The sequence below is a fragment of the Barbus barbus genome (assembly GCF_936440315.1).
Source record: "Barbus barbus genome assembly, chromosome: 39".
NCBI classification, from domain to species: Eukaryota; Metazoa; Chordata; class Actinopteri; order Cypriniformes; family Cyprinidae; genus Barbus; species Barbus barbus.
In genome coordinates, this window is record NC_136717.1 from 19735930 (window position 1) to 19763579 (window position 27650).

A 27650-nucleotide genomic window follows, 5' to 3' on the forward strand; every position below is an offset into this window, starting at 1 on the left:
TAAAATTACCCCAGCAAAATGAAAATTAACTTTTTTTTTGGCGTTTTGATTACCAAAATTAATTTATTTTAAGGCTGTGGTTAATTTTTATAAAGGAACTTGTGAAAGTAAGTCTAAATAAATCTCACCTTTCAGGGCAAACACTGATCAGCATGTCCCAGCTGTGTTAGTCATTTGGTTTCTGTAAAAATGATTTCTGTGCCTATTTGCAGTGCGTTTCTGTTTTTGCCGCACGTTTCTTTATTGTTTGTGTTGTATTTGCAGTGCGTGTGTTGTCAAATTTATTAAGATGTTTTCTTAATTTGCATGTGTTTTTTTTCTATTTGCTTGTTTTTTTTTCATTTGCATTGTGTTGAGCTCTCTCGGCCACCATAGAATGTACTTAATAAGTTTACAAAAAGAAAACATGAGCAATAATCCTTCCTTTTAAAAACTCATTGAGATTCAAATCTCTTTTACAAGAGATTTTTACAAAAAAACAGAAACAAATAACATTAATATGCAAGTTTACATCAAAAACACAAATCAAAGATCACAACAATGCAGAAAAGCATGTTGTTCACTTTTTGTCCTGTACTTGCTCGTGACATCACAAAAAGTGAAACCACCGCACCGCTTGCTTTGCCCTGTATTACCACACATTAGGAAATCATGATCAGAAAAGAAAAGAAAAAAAAAAATAGAAAATGTCACCTAACGAGTCAGAATTGATATCTGAAGTCTCACTATACATTCTTACAATGCAGATGTTATAAGCCTGTAAATGGTTGCTTAATGTTGGTAATATCCACTTCTTATTAAAAAATTACCTTCATATTATTATGGTAGCGAATATTTGAACAAGACATCTCAACATGTATTACAAATGTCAAAGTGTTCATTCTGAAATCTGAATAAATATGTATGCTTTGTAATGTATGCACTGTGTACAGTTATTCACTGTGCTTATGTAATTATGTTGTGTTGTAATATTGTTTTATTAGTACAGTAGGATAACTGCAAATGTTTCAACATTGATTTTGTTAACAGTATGTAATTTGAAGCACTTAATGATTTAAATGTTGGTTAAATTAATAATTACATTCAAAACATTTTACTCCAATGAAAACTAATTCAGTAAAATGCCATAGAACTTGTGCAGTCTGAATTAGATGTTGCTCAATCAGGAAATAAAATATATCATAAATATATCATATCAAAATAGGCTATATCATAACTTATTCAGAGAAATAATGCTGACTGTACAGACTTTAAAGACATGAAGCTTTGTTTTCAAGATAATGAGATCATAATTTACCTATGAATATATGCACTTAGAAACTATTTGTATTCACTATTTGTACTTGTGTAGAGTCAAAGAGAGTTTGGTGGGTGGCAGTATCTCTGAGCTGCTGAGTGATGGAGGACGAGGTTCATCGTGATGGTCAGTGAGGAACAGTGTGTGATGATGATTCTGCAGTTCTGTTATTATATAATGCATTTCTACAATATATTTTTGCTTTTTATTTATTTTTCACACTGTTCCTTTAAGGGCTATAAAGACAAAAATGTCACTTTTTCAGTTTAATGTTACATTTAAGAGCTTATAATGTGTGTGAGAATAATGTTCACACTAAACAATGATGATGATGTCTTCATTAATGGACAGCGCTGGACGAGTTACACAGAACTGCATTAAATATTCTTCTTTTATGTGTATTAGTTTAAAGGTGTATATAACCCAAACGACCAGATGAAATAGAGACAAAGGTATTTTAATGAACTCAGGAACAAAACAAAAAAAACACTGGCACAACCATAAAACATCATCATAACATCAACACAAGACCAAAACTAAAGAAACCGTAATATATGATAGCAGGGAGTAATCAAAGGAAGAGAAGTGTGTGAGTTAATCAGGGGCTTACCAAAACAACAGAACTGACTGAACTCTTGAAGATGGTGTTGAGTCGGCTCATAACTGGCTGAAGTGAAATGGAGACCATATGACTCAAATTTCTTATTGGGACAGTGAAGATAGACTGATACCCACCTGAGACCCTTCTCCACAGGACAGATGCTAAAGCAGGTATGTTTAGAAGTTTATATCCCTTCTGCTCTTGACGGTAGGAAGAAGTGTGCTTAATGTGCACGTATTATACATCAAATTAAAGGCCACTTAAGTATATCTAAACTGAGTACTCACTTTATGTTTCTTAACACACTTTAAGTGCACTTAAAAATGTGCTTTGTAATATTGTGCAATTAAGTTTTACTTAAACTTACATTTTAAATAAAAAATTTAATTAAAATATTAAATGTTTGTCATGCTTTAAAGAGGTAGTTATGTTAATGTATTGATTAATATACTAAAGCACATGTAAAATAATTGACTTTCATTTAAACTGAAGTGCGTTTTCCAAAATAAATTTTTTTAATGTATTTTGAAAGTGATTATAAATTATAATATATACTGTGTGTATTTGTCTTCTAAACTTCAATACATTTTTTTTTTTAATTGGATTGTACTAAAAATATGTACACTGGTCATTTAAATTTAACACATTTTACATTTTAAAATTCTTTCAAAATTAAGGCCCATTAAAAATCATTAAAACAAAATTAATTTAATTTCAATTATCTTAATTCGGTCTCAACATATCAAGTTTTTTTCTGTATAAATAACAGTTTCTGTCCAGAAAAATATTCAAGAGTAAGAATCTCCCTCCTGTGGAGACACAAGTATAAGACTCTTGTCTGCTCCTCTTTACTATAAGAAGTGTTTTGCTGCCATCTGCTGGATGAATTACACAATGCAGTATTAAACACAAATCTACAGATACAAATGTATTTGATATAATAGGCCTATCAGATGAATATCTCTGGAATAGAAACCAATGTTTATTTACAAATCTTGTCTGAATAGCTCTCTATTTGTTGTACACAAACAGTCCAAATCATTTTATAACTTTATTAAAGTAAAAAAACTTGAATTGTGCTCTCGTTAGAATGTCATAACATTGTAGTAAAATTCCCTTAATGTTATGCCCATTATCCCCAAAATAACTTTAAATGTTCCATTTATTAAAATTGATATATTTATAGCAAATATCAACTTATTTTCTGTGTGAAGTAAGGTTTTAGTAAGCGTGTGAAGTGAGCAGTCAGTCATTAGTGCTTGTATCTGCTGTGTTCAGGTTCAGGTTTGATGCTGAATATAAGCTGCAGTGTTTCTGTATCAATCTGCTTTAAGTTTAGTGTGACTTTATCTCCACACTGACTTCTGACTGACACGAGTCTGTCCTCAGTGAAGTGTCTCTTCACGCTGGAGGAGGAGTCCCGCTCATCAGCGCTGACACTTTATTGATATATATGGAGAAAATCAAAATGCTGCTTTCTGATTTGTCACTGATTGTGTTTGATGATTTCCTCTGTTGTGTCTAATAAGGTAACAGTGAGTGTCATTGGCAGCTGTGAGTCTCTCTCTCTCTTTAGGGGGCTGACAGGAGCCTGTTTCTTCAGTGTGTTTGAGGAGCAGACGAGAAACTTGTGCTGTGCTCTGAGTTGATGAAATAGTGTGTGTCGAGCAGAAGGAGAAGATGGAGAGCTGTCTGATGCTGATGTTTCTGTGTTATATGGTAAAACTCATCACCTCTGGTAGGTACATACTGAGGGTCAATAGGTAATCTATTCTTTAAAATGAACTGAAATAATTTACATGTAATGTTACACTTTACTACATACTATGTTTGGTATATTCACTAATTGTCTCTCTCTCATGTGTAGACAGTGTGAGCGTGAGGTTGGTGAATGGCAATAATCCCTGTGCTGGTCGAGTGGAGGTTTATAAAGCTGGTCAGTGGGGAACAGTGTGTCATTATCAGTGGGATATTGCTGATGCTGCAGTGGTGTGTAGAGAGCTGGACTGTGGGACGGCTGTAAAACCAACATATGATGCTCAATTTGGAGAAGGATCAGGACCAATTTCAATGGCTCTTGAAGGATGTAGTGGATCAGAGACTGCACTGAAAGACTGCCGTTCAGACAGCTGGTATATACAGTGCTGTGATCATAGTCAAGATGCTGGTGTTGTCTGTTCAGGTAAACTGCTCCAAACCTCAGCCTGTTATTTCATCACTCTCTTTTATAATTCTCACTCAAGCAATAACTTATGCTGGTGTTTACAAACATCACTATCAATCTTATGAAACAGACAGTCTGTTTAATTGTTTTGTTCATAATATATTAATCCTATTCCTTATTATCTTACAATGAACTATGATGAAGAGAATCATCATTAAATATGTCAAGTCTTTTGTTTATGCAGACAGTCTGATTTGACAATCTTATTTACGTTGTTTATTTAATAAGGATTATAAAATTAAGGATGTAAAGTCAAATTACATATCTATGGTGAGCGGGAGGGGACATGCTTCACTTAGTTTTGTCATAGCCACGAGATTATTTTGTCGAGATTAACGACATCCTTATATTTACGAGTTTAATGCATAAACAACCCTGCGTGACCATAGCAACCTGGGATTATCAGAGATTGATTTTTATCCATCCCACAGTCTTGTAAATCTGTTAACTGATCGTGTCTTTTAATTTAATATTTGTATTTTATTATTATTATTATATAACTATAGCCTAATATAATAATATTATTATATTAACTGGTTAGGGATATATTTTTATATTTATTGTTATATATGCTTATTTCCCCTTTCAACTCATGTATCGTTTTACATAATTAACGTTCTGTATAATTATGCTAGTATTATTATGCCACCTTATATTTTGCAAATACTGTAAACGCCTGACAATTATACCAATAAAGTTTTGACTTTATAAATGTATTTATGCCCATATGTGACGATAAATGAGCATGTTCTGTTTTCATTTACTAATGAAACTACACAAATGATTCATTCATCAACGACAATTTAATTGTATTAATATTTATTATTCTATTAATAATAATAATAATCTATTAATTAGCTGAAATAAAATGAAATATGTTAAATTCAACCTTTAAACTGTACTTCCATTACAAATTCCCGTGAGTCATATAGCATGGTATGTCAGGCATTTACAGTTTAGGCTATTATTTACAAAACTGTTCAGAACGTAAAGTAAATAGATCGAAATGAAGGGAAAATAGCCTAAATCAAATACATAATAATAATAATAATAATATACAGATATTACGAGAAAAAGGCGATGAAGTAATGGACTACAAAACTATTGGATGGATAAAAATGTTTTCTTGTAGGCCTTTTTTATTGTATGTACTTTATTACTTTATGTAACATTCATGATAAACTTCATTCGAATGCTGTCTACATCACACACATGGGCCTGTAGCCTATAGTTAATATAATAATTAGCCTAAATAACAGGATCTTGTTGCCACGACATAAGGATGTCAGTACATTGACAAAATGATCTCGTGGCCAGGACAAAACTAAGTGAACCTAACATGTCCCCTCCGGGTCACCGTACATACAAAATTAGTGCAGATTAAGGGAATTAATTAAATAAATAAAAAATGTCAAAATTTAATGACAGTTTTCTCTAGTCCTCCAGCTAAGATGTTTAATTAATAATCTGTCTTTATAATTCAAAGACTCAGAGCAAAGACTTCGACTTGTGGACGGGCTTCACCGGTGCTCTGGTAGAGTGGAGCTGTTTCGTACAGAAGGATGGGGTTCAGTTTGTGATGCTGCCTTTGACCAGCAGGATGCAGAGGTTGTGTGTAGAGAGCTGGACTGTGGGGCTCCTGTACAGGTGCTGGGAGCAGCTGCTTTTGGGAAAGGGAAAGGCCGTGTTTGGTCAGAGGAGATTCAGTGCAGAGGAAATGAATCTCAGATATACGTCTGTTCACGATCATCTTCACAGAAGCACAGCTGTTCCCATGATAATGATCTGTTCTGGTTGAGTATTATTTGACATCATTTGACATCTCCTTAGATAAATTACATACCTATGTAATACACTGCTGTTGTATTGCTTAATTATCTTGACACTAGTTTCATACTGCTTAAAAGAGCTGTCAGTTGTTTGTCCAGGTTACACTGATCTCAGACTGGTAAACGGTTCAGACTCTTGTTCTGGAAGAGTGGAGCTTCAGTATTTTGGAAAATGGGGCACAGTGTGTGATGCATGCTGGGATATGAGAGCTGCCAGTGTCCTCTGTAGACAGCTGAATTGTGGGATTGCTGTGTCTGTTGTGGGATCAGACTGGTTTGGAGAGGGAAGTGGTGAAATCTGGGCTGATGTGTTTGATTGTGACGGGAATGAAACAAAACTCTCAGAATGTTCCATCTCTTCATGGAGTCGAGCTGAATGTTCTCATAGACGAGATGTTGGAGTCATCTGCTCTGGTAAGCACATTCATAACACACTGAAGTCATGGGTTTCAGATTAAAACTACACATTTTAACAGATGTAGTGTATTTTAGATAAATATTGAATGACAAATAAATACTCTCTCCAGAGAGTGAAGCTCATCTGGGGAACTACAACACAAACTCTCAACTGCAGCTCCACACAACAGCTGTCAGTAAAGAAGTTTGGTGAGAAAATCAACATCTGGGCAGATTCTTTAGTTATTCGTGATCAAAAGATGTGCACGTACAATCACTGTTTTTCTTTCTCTGAATATCAGGTCGCGGGTCCATCAGGCTGGTTGGTTCTGGGGGAGACTGTGCAGGGAGGCTGGAGGTTTTTCACAGCGGCTCATGGGGGACAGTGTGTGATGACTCCTGGGATATTAAAGATGCCCATGTGGTGTGCAGACAGTTGCAGTGTGGAGTGGCCCTCAGTAACCAGCAGGTACCAGCCTGGTTTGGTCCTGGTTCTGGACCCATATGGCTGGATGAGGTGGACTGTGAGGGGAATGAGACGTCCCTGTGGAGCTGCTCTTCTCCAGGCTGGGGAAAACATGACTGTAATCACAAGGAGGATGTAGGAGTCGTGTGCTCAGGTAAACAGTGAACAATGATCTCAATAATAACTTTTCAGTAACTTATATATGGGACTACTTGTTAACAGTATACAGTGTATTTGCATTGCACATTAACAGCAGTATTAATCAACTGAAAAGCAATTCTTATTCAGATGCAGTTTCATCATTCAGCGAATTAATGAATGAACAGTTCATGCATGTCAAATTTCCTGATGTGAAAGGAATACTGTACTATATAGTCATGGGTGCTGCAGCACAACACTGCTGAAGTAATAGTCTGTTTTCCAGATTACTTAATTCCATGTAGTTACTGACTGGGTTGATGCTAAAGATTTACATTATGTGTTTGATCAATAGTATTAATGAATGAAATATGTTTTCACATTTGTTTGTCTAGCAATAGTACATTGAAATTGCCTCTAAAAAGCCTGCAAACATCATTGAGAAGTTGGATTAAAAAAAAAAAGATTGAGATTAACACAATTTTTGGTAATGGTATTGCATGTTAATTGAGGAATTGTTGAATTCTTTATTATTCCCATTCCTACTTATCAGACTGAAATTAAATGAGAGCTGAGGTTAATTGTCAAACTTTTCCATCTAGAGTTTAAAGAGATCAGGTTAACTGAGGGCTGTGAAGGGAATGTGGAGGTTTTCTACAATGGATCCTGGGGTAATGTGTGTTGGAACCAGATGGACAGAGACACAGCGAGTCTGATCTGTCAAGAGCTGAACTGTGGAAGATCTGGTGTTTTGTCTGATTCTACACCAAGAGTGAAATCAGCTTCTAACTGGCTGGATAAAGTAACATGTCGAGCACACGACTCCACTTTATGGCAGTGTCCATCTTTACCCTGGGGACAGAACTACTGTGGTGAAGATGAAGTGGCCAATATCATTTGCTCAAGTAAGAGTAATCTAATTGGTTTTGGATTTAATATGGTTAGGTTTATGTGGTAAGTAAACTAATTTTTCTGCAAAACTAAACAGAGCAGGTGAGAAGAGTCTTGATTGTATAATGTTTTATTTCAGTGGAGGAGAGTGATGAGTCTCCTCGGAGTCGTCTGTCATGTTCGACATCTCCGCACCAAAGACAGTGTTCAAGTAAGTTTCCTGATGATACATTTGTTAATATTAGTTAGTTGTTTAAGCCTGTATTTGCCTCATGTATTATTATCTGTGCATTACATTATTTGCATTTAAAATCAGTGCATTTAAATTTGCATTTAAAACTCTATCTTCAGTTTCAGTGTGTGTTTTGTTGTAAATGTTGTGCTGAAGTTGTTCAGTGCTGGTTGATGTGTGTTTTAGATCATCTTCCTCTCAGACTGAGTGGAGGTAAGGGCCGGTGCTCTGGGAGGCTGGAGGTGTATCATAACGCTGTGTGGGGCTCAGTCTGTGATGATCAGTGGGACATCAGCGATGCTCAGGTGGTCTGCAGGCAGCTGGGTTGTGGAGCAGCACTGAGGGCTGATGGGAATTCAGTCTTTGGTGCTGGTAAAGGTGTTGTGTGGCTGAACAGAGTCGAGTGCAGAGGGAATGAGATTCACCTGTGGGACTGTCCTCTCTCCCTGAAAAACTCAGGTTTTTGTGTTTCTCCCTTTTTTGTATTAACACTTATATGCCTTTGTGAGATTTTGTTGTATTGTTTTTTTGGCCTTGTTAATAGCAATACATTTTTGTGTGTATTTCAACAAGACATTACACAGTCCCTGAATTAAAATATCTGATCTTACCCTTTAATGCATAACCGTGGTGACAACTGAAGACATCTTAAACATAAGCCCAAATGACCATCTGTGATTTAACAGCACTCAGCATCGTCACAGCAAGTATTGGAGTTTTGTCAGTGGATAATGCTGAAATAAATAAATCTTTGCAATTATTTTGTATGCATTAAGTAACTTTTACGCAGTGCAGCTCATATCCATAAATATAAAACAAATGAAGTTACCGGTTGTCTTGCATGACAAGTGCTGCAGACATAAATGAAACCATGGTAAATGTCCTGCTTCTTAGTGCTTCTTTTGAATAGAAAATGTCCATTATAAGAGCTTCTTCATTCCTGACAAGCTATGTAGTGGCAGGTTTCGTTCTGGTTGACTGTAAGTAAGTGTCCATCGAGCACTCATTTAGTTATCTCAATGTTAATATCTCGTTACAGTTTTGCTGAGTGAGCTCCAGTGATTCAGTTCAATGATTCACTGAACAATGCAGTCTAAAGAAAGATTAATTCGGGAATTGTTGTGATTCTAAACAGCAAACTGACAACAAGACTTAATTCCTGAAGTATTGTCAGGATAAATGTTTCCCTGGTCAGTATACTGCAGTCAAATATTTATGAGTAAAGTCACAGACAAGAGTATTTTATTTGGGGCTCGTGGCAGTCAAACGAGTCTCTTGTCATCTCTTTTTACTGCCTACAGGAGTAGATCGGTATTGCAGTATTAAACACATACAAGTACCGTACATCTGCAAACTTGGACTTGTATTCTTGTATGATGAACTTTGTATGGTCATATTTCATTGTCTTTTTAATTTTTTTAAAGATATTATACTACTAATTATTGCCATGCATTAATATATGTATTATATACGGTGTACTTGACAAGCATTGTTAAAATACACTTCTGAATAAATAACAATAATTAAAACAGTTAATTTCATTTATGTTTGCATCCAACTAATATTTGTGAACATGAACTCAAAGCGAGAAGCAGTTTGTATTTGTATATCTGCAGGTGCTAAGCTTTGATGCTGTAAATAAACTGGAATGTTTCCTGTCCCTGAAATCAGTTTCCTGTATGTTTGACTTTGTCACCCCTATATCTTGCATATTTCTCCCCAGTTAAGTGTCGCTATGAGGTGGAGGAGGAGTCCTGGCCATCAATGCTGACGTTCTTTAAATAAATATGGTGAGAAACATAAATACGTCTTCTGATTTGTCAATGAAACGTTTTGATGATTTCCTCTCTTTTGTCTAATAAGGTAAAAGTGTCTTTGATTGGCTTCTTGTTTGGTGGTGAAGCCTTCTGTCTCTCTTGATCCTTTCAGATCAGAGTTGATCAAACATCAAACAAAGTGTATCATCAGTAAAGATGGAGAGCTATCTAACTGTCATTTTTTTGTCTTCTGTGATCAAACTCGCCACAGCTGGTACGTACACACTCAGGATCATTTTGTGTGAGTTCATGTTATATATTAATCGACTGTGTTAGAAGAACACATCAATTTGTGTATGTGTAATATTTGCATTCATATAGAAGTGAATTTAACTCTTTTTTTAATATCTGTTGATGTCCATCGTCTTACACATTTTATGTACACCTTTTTATATCTTGTCTACAGGTAATGTGAGGCTGGTGGGTGGTAATAATTCGTGTGCTGGTAGGGTGGAGGTTTATTACAATGGAGAATGGGGAACTGTGTGTGATGATTATTGGGGTTTGACAAACACTGCAGTGGTGTGTAGAGAGCTGGGCTGTGGTGAAACTTCAAACACAATGCGTGCTGCTCGCTTTGGACCAGGATCAGGAAAAATCTGGATGGATAATGTGAGATGTAGTGGATCAGAGTCCTCAATATTCAAATGCTCAAAAACAGAAATGGGAGATCATAACTGTGAGCATAATGAAGATGTTGGAGTTATCTGCTCAGGTAGGCTTATTTTTTTGGTTTCATCATATTTATAATTTATACATTATTAATAAATGTACCATCAGGAGAGACTAAGGAAGGATTTAATACAGGGTGAGTATTTCTGAATGTGAAAGTTGTTGTATGACTAAAAATGCGAAGGATCTACACTACAGTACACAAAAATAACAAATTCTAAATGTAAAATGTTGGATTATGATTTGAATTGTGATCGGGTTAATGCATAACAGTACATGTATTAGGTTACTTAAAACTCTCTTGTAATTTCATATATAATATTTCATACATAATTTGTCTCTAAATGTTACAAACTTTCACCTAGATGTTAAAAACAGACCATCGAGAATGGACTTAAATAGGCTTGGACTTGGTCCTTCTCACCCATGCAGAAGGCAATGGTGACACCAGAAGAGAAATATTAAATGATTCAGCTTAACTAAAAATACATAATTATGTTAGACACATATGCGTACACTCTGTCTCCGACTACATTTTATTAAATTATGCATTTTATTTTTAATTTATTATTAATAAATAAACATGGACGCTCAAAAGTGTGACATTTTGGGTTTACCATATTTAATGTTCCATTACCATATTTGATGCTAAATTAAATGAAGTTCCTAAACATAAGTTAGGGAGGAGCGAGCCCATCTAATCTTTCAATCAACAGCCAGAGTGGAGAGAGCTGCTTACCTCTCTCCAGTCTCAGCTGTTCCAGCATCCCTCCACCTCCCCAATCTCCACCTTCTTCTTAGGTACCTTGCCCTTTGTAATTACCTTATATCAAGTCCCTGGGGGGTATATCAGAGCTCGAGCGGAAGCTGCTTCATGAGCCCCTCATCAGTGGACAGCAAGCCAAAAAAGTTTACTCTATTTCCTAATGATTATATGGGCAAATTAACTCATTAAATGTCTAAACTTTCATTTTCATATTATGAAAAAGTATATTGTTACATCCCTAGTCAACTTAGTGTGCCAAATGGAGCAGGACAAGCACGGGACTCCCTATGTTACACTAGGCTGTAACAACAGTACTCTCTAATTAATTTAGGATAAGTTGTAGATTTCAAAACAACTTTAATTTGAGGAAAAATTGTGGCAAAAAATTGGTAAAGCAAAACATTACAACGCTCCTCTCCTAGTATAGTATGCAATTTTATTTTTATTTTTTGTGGGGGGGGGTTGTGGGGGGGGGGGGGGTTGTGGGGGGGGGGGGGTCTTTGTTATATTATGATTTTAAACATTTTGTTATTACTAACATTTCAGGCATAAGGCTGGTTGGAGGTTCTCGCTGCTCTGGAAGATTAGAAGTGCCTCATGGGAACACATGGTACACAGTGTGTAATGCTGCCTTTGACCAGCAGGATGCAGAGGTTGTGTGTAGAGAGCTGGACTGTGGGGCTCCTGTACAGGTGCTGGGAGCAGCTGCTTTTGACAAAGGAGACGCTCAGATGTGGACACAAGAGATTCAGTGCAGTGGAGATGAGTATCAGTTTGCCCTTTGTCCAACATCACCTTCACAATTTTGCTCCCATGACAACCATGTGAGCGTTGTATGTGCTGGTAGGTGAATAACGTTAATTATAAGTATTGATCTAAAATTCTTGAACAATATTGTAAAAAATATTTTTAAATATTTTTATATCTTTCTTGTGCCATTTTGCCTTCAGAAACAGTCCAATTAGTAGGTGTTAGTCGTTGTGCTGGTAGAGTGGAGGTTCTTCATGATGGTCAGTGGGGAACAGTGAATTATGTTGGCTGGGATTTGGCTGACGCTTCAGTGGTGTGTAGAGAGCTGGGCTGTGGAGAAGCTTTAAGTGCACCAAAGAGTGCTCACTTTGGAGAAGGAACAGGCAAGATCTGGATTTCTGATTTACAGTGTACTGGATCAGAGTCTACATTGACAAACTGTAGATTCAATGGATGGGGAATAGAAGCTAATCATGCTGAAGATGCTGGGGTCGTCTGTTCCGGTAAGCTCAACTAGACTTATTTCAGAATTACTAATCGTTTCTCCCACATAATTCCAGGATGGATACAGATTTTTGCTGCACATTCAGTGTTACATCAGGTAACTGTGATGAGTGAAGTATTATGTAACATTTTGACCAATCAGACACACAATTTTGCATTTGATTTAACAAATCAATTAGTTATTAGATTAACAAATGGTCACAGACCCACCACCTAATACACATACTGGTGCTAGTATGTCTATCAATGACTCCAGGCCCCTGGTTTCATGGCAACCCATCTGATAACACTTGTTTTATTGCTCAATGGAATGCGGGTAGAGAAACACTTCCTCTTAGGAAAGACACATTACGTCATAAAATGGAATCTTCTCTAATTAATTTATAGGAAAACCTTTCTTTGAATGAACACACATATCTTCAGGGCATTGTGTATATTATTACTGTTCTTGTATATGTTTTTGTGTATTGTACACCATTTTATGCATGCTTATGATAGATCACTAGTTAACATCACTCTAGCTGTATCATGTTTAGTCTCTATCAATTTGTCTTCGGATGATCTAATTGAGAGTGAATATTACATGTTGATACCTATGCGACATATTAGTGTCTTAAGAATCTTTAGAAGTTTGTGCATTAACCCAGCTGAATTACCTATGCAAATTACCATGTCCAGAGACAAAGAATCGTAAAACTTTCCCTCCAAAAATCCAGGACTCCATTGGGTATTTGACACCCCAGAGGTGTGACCTGTATAGCAGATAAGCTCTCACTTCAGAGACGCCCAAGCAGTCTGCGGTTTTGTTAGATCCTAAGAGGATGTGAGCTAGAACTTTTTCTAGATCCTTCAAGTTTTTGTGCCAGGCCTTGCAGCTTCGTCTTTCCATTCAACCAAGCTCCTTGGACCTCAGCAGATCTCTTTCTTAGCTCTTTTCCATTCAATACTTGGAAGAACATTTCTACCTCAGAAAATCTTTGGAATTCATCACTCTTCAACCCGGAAGAACGTGATCGGGAGTCCAAAACTTTGAAACCATTAAGACTTTCATCTGAGACTGCATTCTGGACACTCGACCTGACCAAAGGCAGTGCAAGTATAACATTTAACTAAACGAAACAGAGGTTTAGTATAAGTTATAGACCCCATTATAAATGGTGCAGATGGTTTTACTCCGGTGGTTAAATGACTTTCTCCATAACTGCTTTCTCTGGTTTTCCTTATGGTTTCATCCATCAACTCTCATTAGCCTTTCCCATGTATGAGTGATTGTATGTGTGTTTGTTAGTTAGTTTGTTTGTTTGTTAGACTAGTCTGTGTTAGTGTTTAGTTAATAAAAGTTGTGTGCACAAATTACATGAGTTTCTGATTCTGCTTTGCATATTAAATGTCCCTTTACGATTTTGACCCTCGCTACATGCTCTAATGCATTAATAGGAAAGTATTTTCTGTGGCCAAGGAAATACCCTTTCTTAGAGTTGATACAAGCTTAAACTGAATGTTCGCTGGACGGACAGATCAGCTGATGGCAATTTAATTCTACGAAAGCTGTTACTGTCAGCCGATATTAATAATTGTAATTAATCATAATTAATCATAATTATTTATATACAATTCACTTTTGAGCTTATAAATTGTTACAATTATGTACTATATGTATTATGTGACGTGATGAATGCATTTTTACAGACAATTCCTTTTGTGAATTAAATGCATATGTAGTTCCTCTTTCAGAGATTGAGCATTTCACAGACAAAATTAATTTTAATGATAACTGGGTGCATTTTGGTCACAAAAGTTTTTTTTTGTTATCCATTAAATGAAAAACGCATTCACTCTTATGAGCACAAAATGCAAGGAGCATAAGTGAATTTTATGCACAAAACAAACTGCTGACAATTGATCAAATGTGACCATTTTAGTTTTATAAAGTAATATTAGGAAAAGAATTTGCAAATATGATTGAAACTGTGCCTTTTTTATTTAAGGAGTCAGGCTGGTTGGAGGATCTCACTGTTCTGGCAGAGTTGAAGTGCCTCATAATCAGACGTGGATGTCAGTGTGTGACGCTGCCTTTGACCAGCAGGATGCAGAGGTTGTGTGTAGAGAGCTGGACTGTGGGGCTCCTGTACAGGTGCTGGGAGCAGCTGCTTTTGGCAAAGGAGACACTCAGATGTGGACACAAGAGATTCAGTGCAGAGGAGATGAGTCTTATATATCTTTCTGTCCAACATCAACTTCTGTCAAACACAACTGCATCCATGAGAATTACATTGGATTGTTATGTTCTGGTAATGGAGCAGTAGTTGCTAATTGAGATGATCACAAACTATTTTTTTAAAAACATTTGTTGCTTGTTTCATACTGTTAAACTAAACTCTCTGTTCTTTGTCCAGGTTACACTGATCTCAGACTGGTAAACGCCCCTGACATCTGTTCTGGTCGAGTTGAACATCAATACTTCAGTAAATGGGGCACAGTGTGTGATGCATGCTGGGATATGAGAGCTGCCAGTGTCCTCTGTAGACAGCTGAATTGTGGGATTGCTGTGTCTGTTGTGGGATCAGACTGGTTTGGAGAGGGAAGTGGTGAAATCTGGGCTGATGTGTTTGATTGTGACGGGAATGAAACAAAACTCTCAGAATGTTCCATCTCTTCATGGAGTCGAGCTGAATGTTCTCATCGACGAGATGTTGGAGTCATCTGCTCTGGTAAAGCAGATTTAATCAAGAGGGTCATAAATGTTAATACTGAATGAAATGCAATATATAATACGATTTATGTAAGGCGTAACTGCAATACTTTGTTCTACCAGTTTAGTAAAACATGACATCTTCTCCTCAGATTCCTCTCTGGCTCTTCATGATGGTCTGGTGCGGTTGTCTGGAGAGAGACAGTGTGAGGGGGAGCTGGAAGTTTTCATCCATCAGGTCTGGAGGAGAGTTCTGCTGGACTCCTGGAGTCTCACTGCATCCTCTGTGGTCTGCAGACAGCTAGGCTGTGGCTCTGTACTCAACTTCTACGGCTCCTCTTCATCCAGTCCTGAACACAGTCATGAGTGTGTGACGGGCTTCCAGTGCTCTGGGAGTGAAGCTCATCTGGGGAACTGCAGCTCTCCACAAACTCTCAACTGCAGCTCCACACAACAGCTGTCAATCACCTGCCTTGGTGAGAACAACAACATCTGGGCAGATTCTTCAGTTGTTAGTGATCAATAATGTGTTTTTCTTTCTCTGAATATCAGGTCACAGGTCCATCAGGCTGGTGGGTTCTGGGGGAGACTGTGCAGGGAGGCTGGAGGTTTTTCACAGCGGCTCATGGGGGACAGTGTGTGATGACTCCTGGGATATTAAAGATGCCCATGTGGTGTGCAGACAGCTGCAGTGTGGAGTGGCCCTCAGTAACCAGCAGATACCAGCCTGGTTTGGTCCTGGTTCTGGACCCATATGGCTGGATGAGGTGGAGTGTGAGGGGAATGAGACGTCCCTGTGGAGCTGCTCTTCTCCAGGCTGGGGAAAACATGACTGTAATCACAAGGAGGATGTAGGAGTCGTGTGCTCAGGTAAATAGTGAACAAAAATGTAAACGATAAGTAACTTATGTATATGGTTGATAATTAACAATATCCAGTGTGCATTATATTAATTAAAAGCAGGGTTGGGAACTCACAACTGGTTCTTTTTTTATTTAACTATAAAAAAACTAAACAGTTTTCACAGCTTTTCAGTTCTGACAAAGTACTGTACATTGCAAAAAAAAATAAAATAAATCTTCCTTAGATGTTTTGTCTCGTTTCCAGCCAAAATATCTACAAATTCTTAAATCAAGAAGTAAAAAATTATTGTCTTGTTTTCAGAAAAAAAAGTTAAAATTGTGAGTTTTTGTTTACTCCATTGGCAGATTATTTTGCTTGTCCTAAGCAAAAACTCGCTTAATTTTGACTTGTTTTTTCTGATATTTTCAGTATAAATCATACCTTGACAAAGTCGTTTTGCCGAAACGTTGGTTAATTAAATAAAGTAGTTTGTTTGCAAGTGAGTATGCGTTTATGTATCCTCTCCACACAATTATATTTTTGAAATTATCTCAACATCTGGCAACTAAAAATTTTTTTTATTTTATTTTTAAATATTTTACAAGTAAATAAACTGAATAAATTGTTAAAGGGTTTTCCATCTAGATTTTAAAGAGATCAGGTTAACTGAGGGCTGTGAAGGGAATGTGGAGGTTTTCTACAATGGATCCTGGGGTAATGTGTGTTACAACAAGATGGACAGAGACACAGCGAGTCTGATCTGTCAAGAGCTGAACTGTGGAAGATCTGGAAGTGAACCCAGTGATTCAGAGGGACTGAAGACTCATAATTGGCTTGATAAACTTAATTGTCGACGACATGATTCCACTTTATGGCAGTGTCCATCTTTACCCTGGGGTCAGAACGACTGTCATAATGAAGTGGCCAAAATCACCTGCTCAGGTTGCATGATATTTAAGATAGTTTTAAGATATCATATTTGTTTAAAGATTATTTATGATGTCTAATGTCCTTTTCAGTGATGTTTTGAAAATTTTAACGTTTAATTCACAGAGAAGGAGATTCATGAGTCTCCTCAGAGTCTTCTGACATGTTCAACCTCACCATCTCCTCACCAGAGACAGTGTTCAAGTACGTTTATCATGTGGTTATATTTTCTTTATTGATCTTAAAATATGTTTTGTTGCTGAAGTTGCTCAGTGATGATTGATGTGTGTGTTTTAGAGCATCTTCCTCTCAGACTGAGTGGAGGGGAGGGCTGGTGCTCTGGGAGGTTGGAGGTGTATCATAACGCTGTGTGGGGCTCAGTCTGTGATGATCAGTGGGACATCAGCGATGCTCAGGTGGTCTGCAGGCTGCTGGGTTGTGGAGCAGCACTGAGGGCTGATGGGAATTCAGTCTTTGGTGCTGGTGAAGGTGTTGTGTGGCTGAACAGAGTCGAGTGCAGAGGGAATGAGATTCACCTGTGGGACTGTCCTCTCTCCCTGAAAAACCACACTGACTGCTCCCACAAAGAGCACGCTGGACTCACCTGTGCAGGTCACAGCAAACACTGAGCAATTTTATTTTTTCATTTTTTAATCTTTTTATATATTCAAGACATCATTTTTAACGTGTTTGCGTCTGTTTCGACAGATTGCCTGATTTGTCAGTGTCCACTACTCCTGCCACAACAACATCAGCTTCTCCTCCAGTTTCTCCTCCAGTGCACTCAACATCAGTCTCTCCTCCACAAACTCCTCCAGCAGCATCTCTCTCCATCCCCCCAGTGCTCGTGATTGTACTGGGAGTTGTGCTCCTACTGCTCTTAGTGCCTCTGCTTATACTGATTCAGCAGAACAGAGTGATGAGGAGAGGTAGGAGAGATCCAGAGACTGTCATATTGTGTCTTATTCAGTGTGTGATCAGACATGTGTTGTGAACTGACAGCAGGTTTGTCTGTCTACACTCACAGCTCTCTCTAAGAGGAGACACAGGACGACGACTGAGGCTGTTTATGAGGAGATTCAGCACAGACATAATCACTTCACTCAGAGGGGTGAGACATGAGCCATCAATCTCATTTAATAGCATTAATAAGAGTCTGTCAGACAGTTGATGTTCATCTATTATTAGTCCTGTTAAACCTCCTGCTTCAAACCACAGAATTCCTGACAGAAAACCACAGAGCTGCAGGTGCATGTTTATATGTGTGTGTGTGTGTTTGTGTGTGTGTGTGTGTGTGTGCGTGCGTTTTTGTGACATATAAGGACACAAATTTGTATAATGACATGGGTATGATATGACAGAGCTATTACAAGGAGAAGGTGATTTATGAGGAACCCCATGTCCCCATATTTCAAAAGGCTTATAAATCATACAGAATGAGTTTTTTTGAGAAAATAAAAATGCACAAAGTTTCCTATAAGGGGTAGGTTTAGGGCGATATAAAATACGGTTTGTACAGTATAAAAACAATTACGCCTATGGAATGTCCCCACAATTCACAAAAAAAACAAACGTGTGTGTGTGTGTGTCAGTGAGTGTCTCTTCCTGTATATATTTTTAGAGGGTAATGCGGTGGTGGTTGTGGGGGGGTCAAATGTTTGTATAAATAGGTACAGGTGTGTGTGTGTGTATTTCTGGAAGGCAGTGAGGAATGGGTTCATGTGAGGATATATGTGTGTTTACTAATAGCCCTAACAAACAAACAAATGAACAATAATGGGATTTCACCCTCTAATGCTTTTAAAGTCTGAGTAATTATCATCTTTGTTGTGTCATCACTAACACAATACTTTACAATCCAGAGGAAATGAGGATTTAGTCTGTTCGTAATGATGAACATGTTTCTGACTGTTCTGCTCTCCTTTCACAGAGAGTCTCATCTCTGAAGAACTGCATTCTGGGTATGAAAATGTTGATGAGCCGCTCTCAGGTTAGAGAGATGAAGTGTATTCAAAGCAATACCTAAAGTAGATCAGTTGATGTACAAAGTTAAAGAAATAACCACAATACATTTCACACTTATTAAACCACACATAGACAATAAAATATAACTGTATGTGACCAGTGCCTCAACTGTTTACAATCCTAAAACTTTTATCTTATTAGAAAAAGAGTTCAAGACTGGATATTATGATGATGTCACCAATGCTAGTGGCCTGAAAGGTCAGTGAGCTTGTTAACTGATCACAATTCATTACTAGATTATTTTAAAAACGGAATAATTTATCATTATGCAACAGCATATTTTACATTTTGTTTCCAAAAATATTCCAAAATGCCCAAACTATACCAAATGTGTTGATGCAGAAGAGAAGGAAATCACACCGGGATACTATGAGAATGTCATCACTGATGGACTGAAAGCAGATCGAGAGACAGGTGTCATTCTGTTATTATGTAATTGGAAGAAATGTATATATAAAAAAAAATCTAATTTAGACATACTTTAGATTGGTTTTGGGTGTAATGGCTCATGTTAAATTTGCAAAAGTCACACCTGAGAGCTATGATGATGTCATGACGAACGTACAAATTTCTCGTTTTGAAAAAGGTGTTTTTCTCTATTATTATTATTATTATTATTATTGTTGTTGTTATTATTGTGTATGTTTAACATAATACCTTTAAAGTGATGCTCAGTAGTACTGATATGATGATGAGATGATGTTTATATGTTCATATATGTGTAGTGGACACGCCAGAGGATTATGATGATGTCATCATTAATGGACAGAACTTTCAAGGTGTAACCGGTGAGTCACACAGAACTGCTTTTTATTATCATTTGCTACTTTTTTCTTTAAAACATTGATCATGTAATTCTACCATCGATGAATCATCATGGCTTTATCAGGTTTAATCTAATAGTCTCAGACAGTCATGAGGAGAAAGAGATCAATCACACAAGCTGTGTTCCACATTACAATGTAAGGTTTCATTTCACATGTGTATCAGAGGGAGATCAGGAGGAGTATGATGATGTGAAGAACAGCAATGAAGATGGGAAAAAACCTGTTGGGTAGGCTATTGTTACATATTAATGTATCTATTTTTATTTGTTACATTGTTCATATAAACCCCATTTAAACTAAAAAATGATGTAATTATAATAATGAAAACTGTGAATTTGCTTTTGTTTTTTAAAACAGGCTATGATGATGTGGGGAGGAGTCAAATAAAGAGTGTGGGGCCATATTACTCATGACCACACCCACTGCCTCTGTTCATCAAATCATATTACAGTTACTGGAGCTGCTGGGAGTTTCTCATACTGCTATTAATGCATCACTGCTTTGCATTTTTGTATTATTTCGAATCTTTGTATGAAATGTTACATGCTTTGCAAAATTTAGTAACAAAAATATTCAGTCATTAGTATTTGGCCTATTGTTTTCAATGCATAAAAGAAATAATTTTTTATGAGCAAGTGAATTTCTATTAACTTTATGAATAAAATGTTTTTTAGAAGAACAGGTATATGAAAGTGCTAAAGGCAACAGCATTATCTACTTAAATAATTTTAAAAAATAAAATGTTGTCACAAAGTCACATTTAAACACCAATCCCAAAGCACAATTTATTGTATGATGGTCCATTTGAACTTTAAAGAATTTTAAACAGCGGTTTAGTCTAATTTTGTCTTTGAAACTGAATAATTTACCCTGAGTTTGCATATTTTGCATTAGCACCATCTGGAGGTTGAGGCTAGACTGATCCTTCTTGGTCTGAACTTTTCAACTCTTTTAAGAATTTCTACACATGCATAATACAAGCATCAATTATTCAATTACATGAAAGTGACACAATCAGATAATTTTACGGCATTTTATTATTGGCCAGCAAAAAAAGACTAAACTTAATATTTCAAAATCTATTCTTATGAATCTGCAATGCATCGAGAAATAGAGTGAATTGTTACACTCATATTTAAAACAAGTTCAAAACATGTATGCATGTTGCTCTTCTAGAACTATATTTACATTACAATAAGATACTGCGTGACCAAACACAGTGAACAGACAAATATCACTTCAAAGATATCACTTCAAAAGGAATCCAGAATTGTTTTTTACCATTTAAAGAAAGATTTATAGTTTCATTTTCCATTTTTGTATGATTTTTTAATCAATAACACTTACCTTTAGTAACTATTATTATAACCTAATATAAATACAGTGATTTTCACTCATTGCTAGTGTATTTACATAATTCTTTCACTCTGTGTATTAGAATATACACTATGATACACTATCAGGCATAACATTATGACCACCTTCCTAATATTGTGTTGGTCCCGCTTTTGCTGACAAAACTAGACCCCTGGGGGTATACAGTTTTTATATCTGTGATAAGAAATTTGAACGCATCACAAGACGAGGTGTATACATGAACTCACTTCAGCTTTACTTGAAGGGGTCATCGGATGCAAAATTCACTTTTCAAGTTGTTTGAACATAATTGTGTGTTGGACGTGTGTACACATCCATCCTATAATGATAAAAATCCACCCAGTGTTTTTTTTTTTAAATCCCTATTTTAAAATCCCCTTTCTCAAAGCAGGCTGTTCTGAGGTTCCTGTCAGAATGATGTAGTTCTGTACAGGCCCCTCCCACGATAGTTGATTGACAAGGCCGTCTTACCTTAGACCCGCCCTGAGTGATCTGAGTGAACAGTTCGACTGCCATTGAACAGTTCGACTGTCGACTCCGGTGCAGGGGAAGACAAGATGTCTCAGATTAAGCGATTGAAGTGCTTTGTTGTTGGATGTAATAATTAATATAGCAGTTGTCATTTCCTCCCGACATCTGAGCCGCTGAAGACGCAGAGGATTAACATTACTTTCGCTTTGAAGTGAAAGTGTAAATCCCCGATCTGCCTAAATGTGTCTATGTTCACGCTAATCATTCGTGATCCAGCTGGAAGAAGTGAGTATAACGGGTTTTTATGAATCTTTGCAAATCGCCTTTCCTAATAATGTGCTAGTAAGCCAATTTTACGGCTAAAGTAAAGAGTACTGCTCGTCACCCCATGGAAGAGAGGGGCGGGGTCAGCAGAGCTCATTAGCAATTAAAGCAACATGGACTAAAAACGGGCTCTATGAAAACAGAGCTGATTTTGACAGGGTAAAGAAGTTTTTTACACTACCATTGAGAAATTTTAACCAAAGTATGTTATAGACTTTTCATTAAGACCCTAAAGAATCATATCAACTTGTGGAAAATGGGCATGCGATGACCCCTTTAACTGAATCACCACATATAGACAGGCATGAGCAAACAATTCTGCATGTGTGAATAACAGACATACATAATAAATGTCTGTCCTGCTAACGATATACAACATTTCCTCCTCCCTTAAAAACAAGTACTGATTGTGACAGGACAAAAACTGAACAACAGTACAACGGAAGTACATAAATGTAGCACTTTTTTCCAGTTAAGTCTTTGTGAAGTCTGTGCTTCTGAACCGAATTGAACATTTGTAAGTCACTTTGGATAAAAGTGTCCTTTAAATGATTAAATGTAAATGTAAAACTCCAGCACAAATGCATCAATGTACTGCTACTATGGCTTCTGCTGTAACCAAGAACCTTAACAGTCTCTATCAGTCTCTGTGGTGGTTTATGCACACGTGTTGGATAGCATCTTTCCTCACAGGACTCCAGTTCTGGCAAACAAGTTCCTCAGAACCTCAATAGTGTGTGCAGAAGTAGTACTCCTGGTGGTACTGGACGTATGTGATACTCTCCAAATTAGCACTATAGGTTGAGGAGAAGAGGAATTGTTGAATATTTTATTTCTGAATATTGTTGAATATTTTATTTTATGTTATTTTTGTTTTCTTTGCATACAAAAAGTATTTTCGTAGCTTCGTAAAATTACGGTTGAACCACTGATGTCACATGGATTATTCTGAGCCTTGATCTGATATTGCATAATATATTCAAAATGGCGGCAGGAAAAGGGTATGCACCTCGTGTATTAATAAAATACTTTTATTCTCAGAAAACCAGACGGGTACAAAAAATATTTTTCAGTTAAAAATAGAATGTCAGAAATAGATTCTTCCAGAGTTTAACAATATTTTTTGTGTACACTTGTTTTTTGTTTTTTTTCTGTGACAGAAAATATATCTGTCTACTACAGTGGACTCATGCACCACCAGGTATAATTCTGCCTATATATAGGTTCTGCCTTATTTTGTATGTTTTATTAAAATGATGATATAATTTACACTTGAATGGTTTTATTGGACATAAATATTAAATAGTCTTCAGATTTTATCAATTATTTAAATGCTTACCGTCTATATTTATTTATTAGGTCATATAAAAGTGTACGCATTTCACTTAAATATATTATATATAATATATAATGTATTTATGTTCTCACCACAGGTGACATTTCGAGCCTACAAGCTCTTCATCAGACAGTGAACACATCCATAGTTCAGCCCTTAAATACAGCACAAACCTAAATCACATGATAATAATAAATATCTTTACAAATAAATACTGAGTGACCAGCAGACACTGGACATACAGTGTAACTGAGGGTTCTGTTCTTCTATGAGAAGGTATTAATGGTTCATTTTTATTTATTTTTATTTTTTGTAATTTGTCCTGATCTGTTATGACTTCTTCAATAAATGCATACCTTAATTAACAATTATTACAATAAAATGCAAGAAATATCACTCACTGCTACAGTTTACATCATTCTGTCACTCTGAATTAGAGTATATTATAGAAGCAGACAAAGAGTAAAATTAATGTGCTGTGAAATGATTATTGATATATTAAATAAATTTGATTTGTAGATATAATGTATCTGTAAACACAAATTGATTTCTGTCCTGAAAAAAAAAAAATGTTCACCAGTAGACTCTTGTCTGCTCCTCTTTACAAGAAGTGTTTTGCTGCCATCTGCTGGATGAACTACACATTACAGTGCTAAACACACATCTACAGATTCCAGATTTGAAATATAAACCGGTTTTTTTTTTGGCAAATCTTGTCTGAATAGTATGGAAGCCCGTTTCCGCCAATGAATAAAAAATAAAACAAGGTATTTGTGACTTTTTTTCTCGGAATTCTGACTTTTTTTCTCGCAATTCTGACTTTTTTTCTCGGAATTCTGACTTTTTTTCTCGGAATTCTGACTTTTTTTCTAGCAATTCTATGGAAGCCTATGGAAGCCCGTTCCCGCCACCTTAAGAAAAAATATAATTCTGTAAGTCATAATAATGAGAAACTTTCTCATAATTATGACTTAGTATCTCGTTATATTGAGAAACTTTCTCATAATTATGACATCTCGTTATATTGAGAAACTTTCTCGTAATAATGACTTATTTTCTCATAATAATGACTTTACTACGAGAAAGTCATTACTACGAGAAACTAAGTAATTATTACGAGAAATCTTCTCAATATAACGAGATACTAAGTCATAATTATAAGAAAGTTTCTCATTATTATGACTTACAGAATTATTTTTTCTCATAATTTTTTTTTATGTTTAATGTTCAGTTATTTCACTTTAATGGCAATGAAAAGGACCTATATTTGCCTGATAATTATAACTGTTTAAAATAATTTCAAATGGACAGATTTTTACGTTTGTGATTAAATGAGGCTTTTAATTTTTGTGTGAACTATGCCTTTAAATGTTGCCCTGTGCCCTTGTTTACACAGAAATCATTTGTTTATGATAGAAATATTATATCCAATACCATTATTGTATTTCCTGAAAAAAAAAAAAATTGAGACGACTGCTTATTTATTGCAAGGGCTTAAATATGGAATGTAACCTTACTTTGCTCTTTGTGTTTTACAGGAATCTTGAAAAAAATCTCTTACAAAGCAAATTACCAGAAAAGAGGCAGAAAAGTCAGTGTCCAAGTGGTTAATCGGTGACGGGAGGAAACTGTTCTGCGAAGTCACGTAGTGGAGAGCAAGATGGGTAAGTCTTAAGATATTCTTGATTTTTAAATGGAAATACAATCTTTAAAAAGACAAGAAACATCTGTTTTAACTGAAAAAGTGGCACAGTGGTTGATTATTTGTTGTCTTTTCAAAGGGCCGTTGTGAGAGCGAGGACAGAGGAGTGAGGAGCTGCACTGTTGGTTTGTTTGTTTGTGAAATGCATTTTAGAGTTTTCCGATATGAATATACAAACGATGCAAGTTATGCCATATAATGTTTGTCAGGAGCTTCACTTTAACTTTAAGATGCTTATGTTTTGTAAAGTTGTAAATATACAAGTTTTAATGGCTTGTCATTGGAAGCTACTGCGCATGTCTGGTCCTGAAGCATTTCCGGTAGCGCCATTTTTAAATCTCAGATCTATCAAAACCTACAGCACATACTGTTAATCTAGCGAAAACGCAAGTTAGATATTTAAAAATATATATAAAAAAATTACTCTTTAAATATGACTGAGGTGCAAAGAACATTAAAAAGCTTCCAATGACTTTGTTATTGTTTATGTCCTTGAAATGGTCTATACAAGCCCTCATTGTTAATCCACTTTTCCGGAAGTCAGAATTGGACGCCTGTTATATTCATAATTCACTTGATTTGACAAATAGCTTCATCAGTGGACCAGATATATGTGAGTTATCATTTAATTTGCTTGTTTTATTTATTGTTGTCTTTATTTAATGTAATTTAATCCATTGATCATAGAGTAGATATTTTCCAGATACTTCATTAACAGGAATTCTGATTCCTAATGATTGCAGTCTTGTGATAATAATACACATGAACACTTTTAACAGTCTGCTATCAAGATCAGTCCATTCACTATGATGTATATGAAAACTGATTCCTGTTTATTGAAAAGAAGTTTGTAATACATTCAATTCCAGTGTATTTACTTATTTTATTTTTGTTGCACTATTCTTTTTTCCTTTGTATTTGCAGGTTGTGTACTTGAATGCAGCAAATAAGAACCGGGCCTCGACATCATACCAATTCTTCTCAGAAGCAATCCAGAAATTTGGCACACTGTCATGGCAAGTACTGTATTGTTCCAGATACAACAAATAAAGATAAAAAGAATAGATGGTACTGGCGTCTTTATTCCATGTGGCACACAAAGCATGTCTCCATTACAGGCCACACGAGCCAAGATGGCGGCTTGAATAGACGCACATGTTATAGCGCTTAAAATAACCTCGGGTATATCTTGCAAAAGCTGATGTAAGAAATAAGTCACACGTATTATTGGTTTTTTAGACAGTATTACAGTCAGTGAATACAAGCTCCGTGTCTTTTACTCGAGTAGAACTGTCTGTAAGTTATCATGGACATGTCAGCCCCTGAAGAGATGGATACTGAACTCCAAAGAGCAACAGAAAAAAGACTTATTAGCGAAACTCACTCCTACAGTTGTCAACGGAAAAAGGGAGGAGATTGTGATTCGACTCCAAATACACCATCCAAAGCACCTCCGTTGAAAAAACATGCAAAAGGGGATGCAACGGATGACTTAACGTTAAGCCAGGTGCAGCAAAGCATCATTCAAATAATCAGACAGTCATCCGAAGAAATAAAAGACATGGTAAAAGAAAACTCGAACAGCATCAACCTTTTAAAGGAAGCGCTGGAAGTGGTGCATTCAGAAATATTCGACATTCGTAAGGAGAATGAAGATTTGAAAAGCAAAAATGAAGCAAACCAGAATCGCATCGCTGAATTGGAGGACAGACTAAACGACCAGGATCGGTACTGTCGGAGATGGAATCTACGATTGGAGGGGCTGACCGAATGTGCAGAGGATAACGTCAAGACTCGGGTGATGGACATTTGCAAAGAGGTGGTTGTCGAGGAAGATCGTAACTTTGTGACCAGTAATGTGGACATTGCTCATCGAGTTGGAAGACCCAACGCAAACAGTGGCAAAGGAAAGAAATCACGGCCGGTGATAATAAGATTCACTTCCAGGACAGCGCGGGACCTCACATGGAAAGGAGCAAAAGGAAATGACTTTCTCAAGAAGAACAAGTTGTACTTCAAAGAAGACCTTACGGTCAAAGACAGGGCTACGCGGAATCTCCTTTGGCCATCGATCGATAAAGCACGGAAAGAAGGCAAAAGAGCCTTCTTTGTTGGAATCAAGGCAATAGTTGATGGTAAAGAAATTAAGATTTAAATCATTGCTCTCTTTAATAGGGGTTTTGAATCTTATACTACTGTAATACGTAAACTCTGTTTGCTTTACTATAATTCATTTAAAAAGTGAATTTAGTTTTTTTTTTCATCATCATAATACTAATAGGCTATTCAAGTGTAATGTGATCTTAAGCCTACAAGACTTTGTCATTTTATTTTATTACTCAAACTGAAGCAAACAGGATCTTAGGTCTAGCTGTGACTGATCTTTGAGAAGATGGAAGTAAGAGTACCCTCTATACACTCTCAACACTTTCAACCTTAATTCGCTTACTGTTCACCTAATTGTTCTATTAAGGTTTGTTCTTTCTTGTTCGAGTTTATGTCAATAACAATATTTTCTGTTAATGCCAGGGGTATACGAGACA

The 27650-nt window shown here is 36.4% G+C and overlaps 2 protein-coding genes across 2 annotated transcripts; both read left to right on the plus strand.

The window, feature by feature from the left end:
- Positions 1 to 5461: 5461 nt before the first annotated feature.
- Positions 5462 to 9859, plus strand: LOC306859024 (scavenger receptor cysteine-rich type 1 protein M130-like; the record flags this gene model as incomplete). The annotated part of the gene is made up of 8 exons (XM_079399834.1): positions 5462 to 5480; positions 5609 to 5920; positions 6039 to 6365; positions 6650 to 6967; positions 7554 to 7856; positions 7982 to 8053; positions 8261 to 8533; positions 9798 to 9859. 8 exons carry the CDS (start codon positions 5462 to 5464, stop codon positions 9857 to 9859), a joined length of 1686 nt encoding a protein of 561 aa, XP_079255960.1.
- Positions 9860 to 10047: 188 nt separating this feature from the next.
- On the plus strand, positions 10048 to 20128 carry LOC306859025 (scavenger receptor cysteine-rich type 1 protein M130-like; the record flags this gene model as incomplete). Its single annotated transcript, XM_079399835.1, has 16 exons — positions 10048 to 10105; positions 10298 to 10606; positions 14572 to 14874; positions 14980 to 15294; positions 15428 to 15751; positions 15828 to 16145; positions 16764 to 17060; positions 17172 to 17249; positions 17343 to 17657; positions 17771 to 17974; positions 18073 to 18156; positions 18976 to 19035; positions 19212 to 19268; positions 19413 to 19484; positions 19796 to 19858; positions 20061 to 20128. The coding sequence occupies 16 exons, from the start codon at positions 10048 to 10050 to the stop codon at positions 20126 to 20128; spliced, it is 2925 nt and encodes a 974-aa protein (XP_079255961.1).
- Positions 20129 to 27650: the final 7522 nt, after the last annotated feature.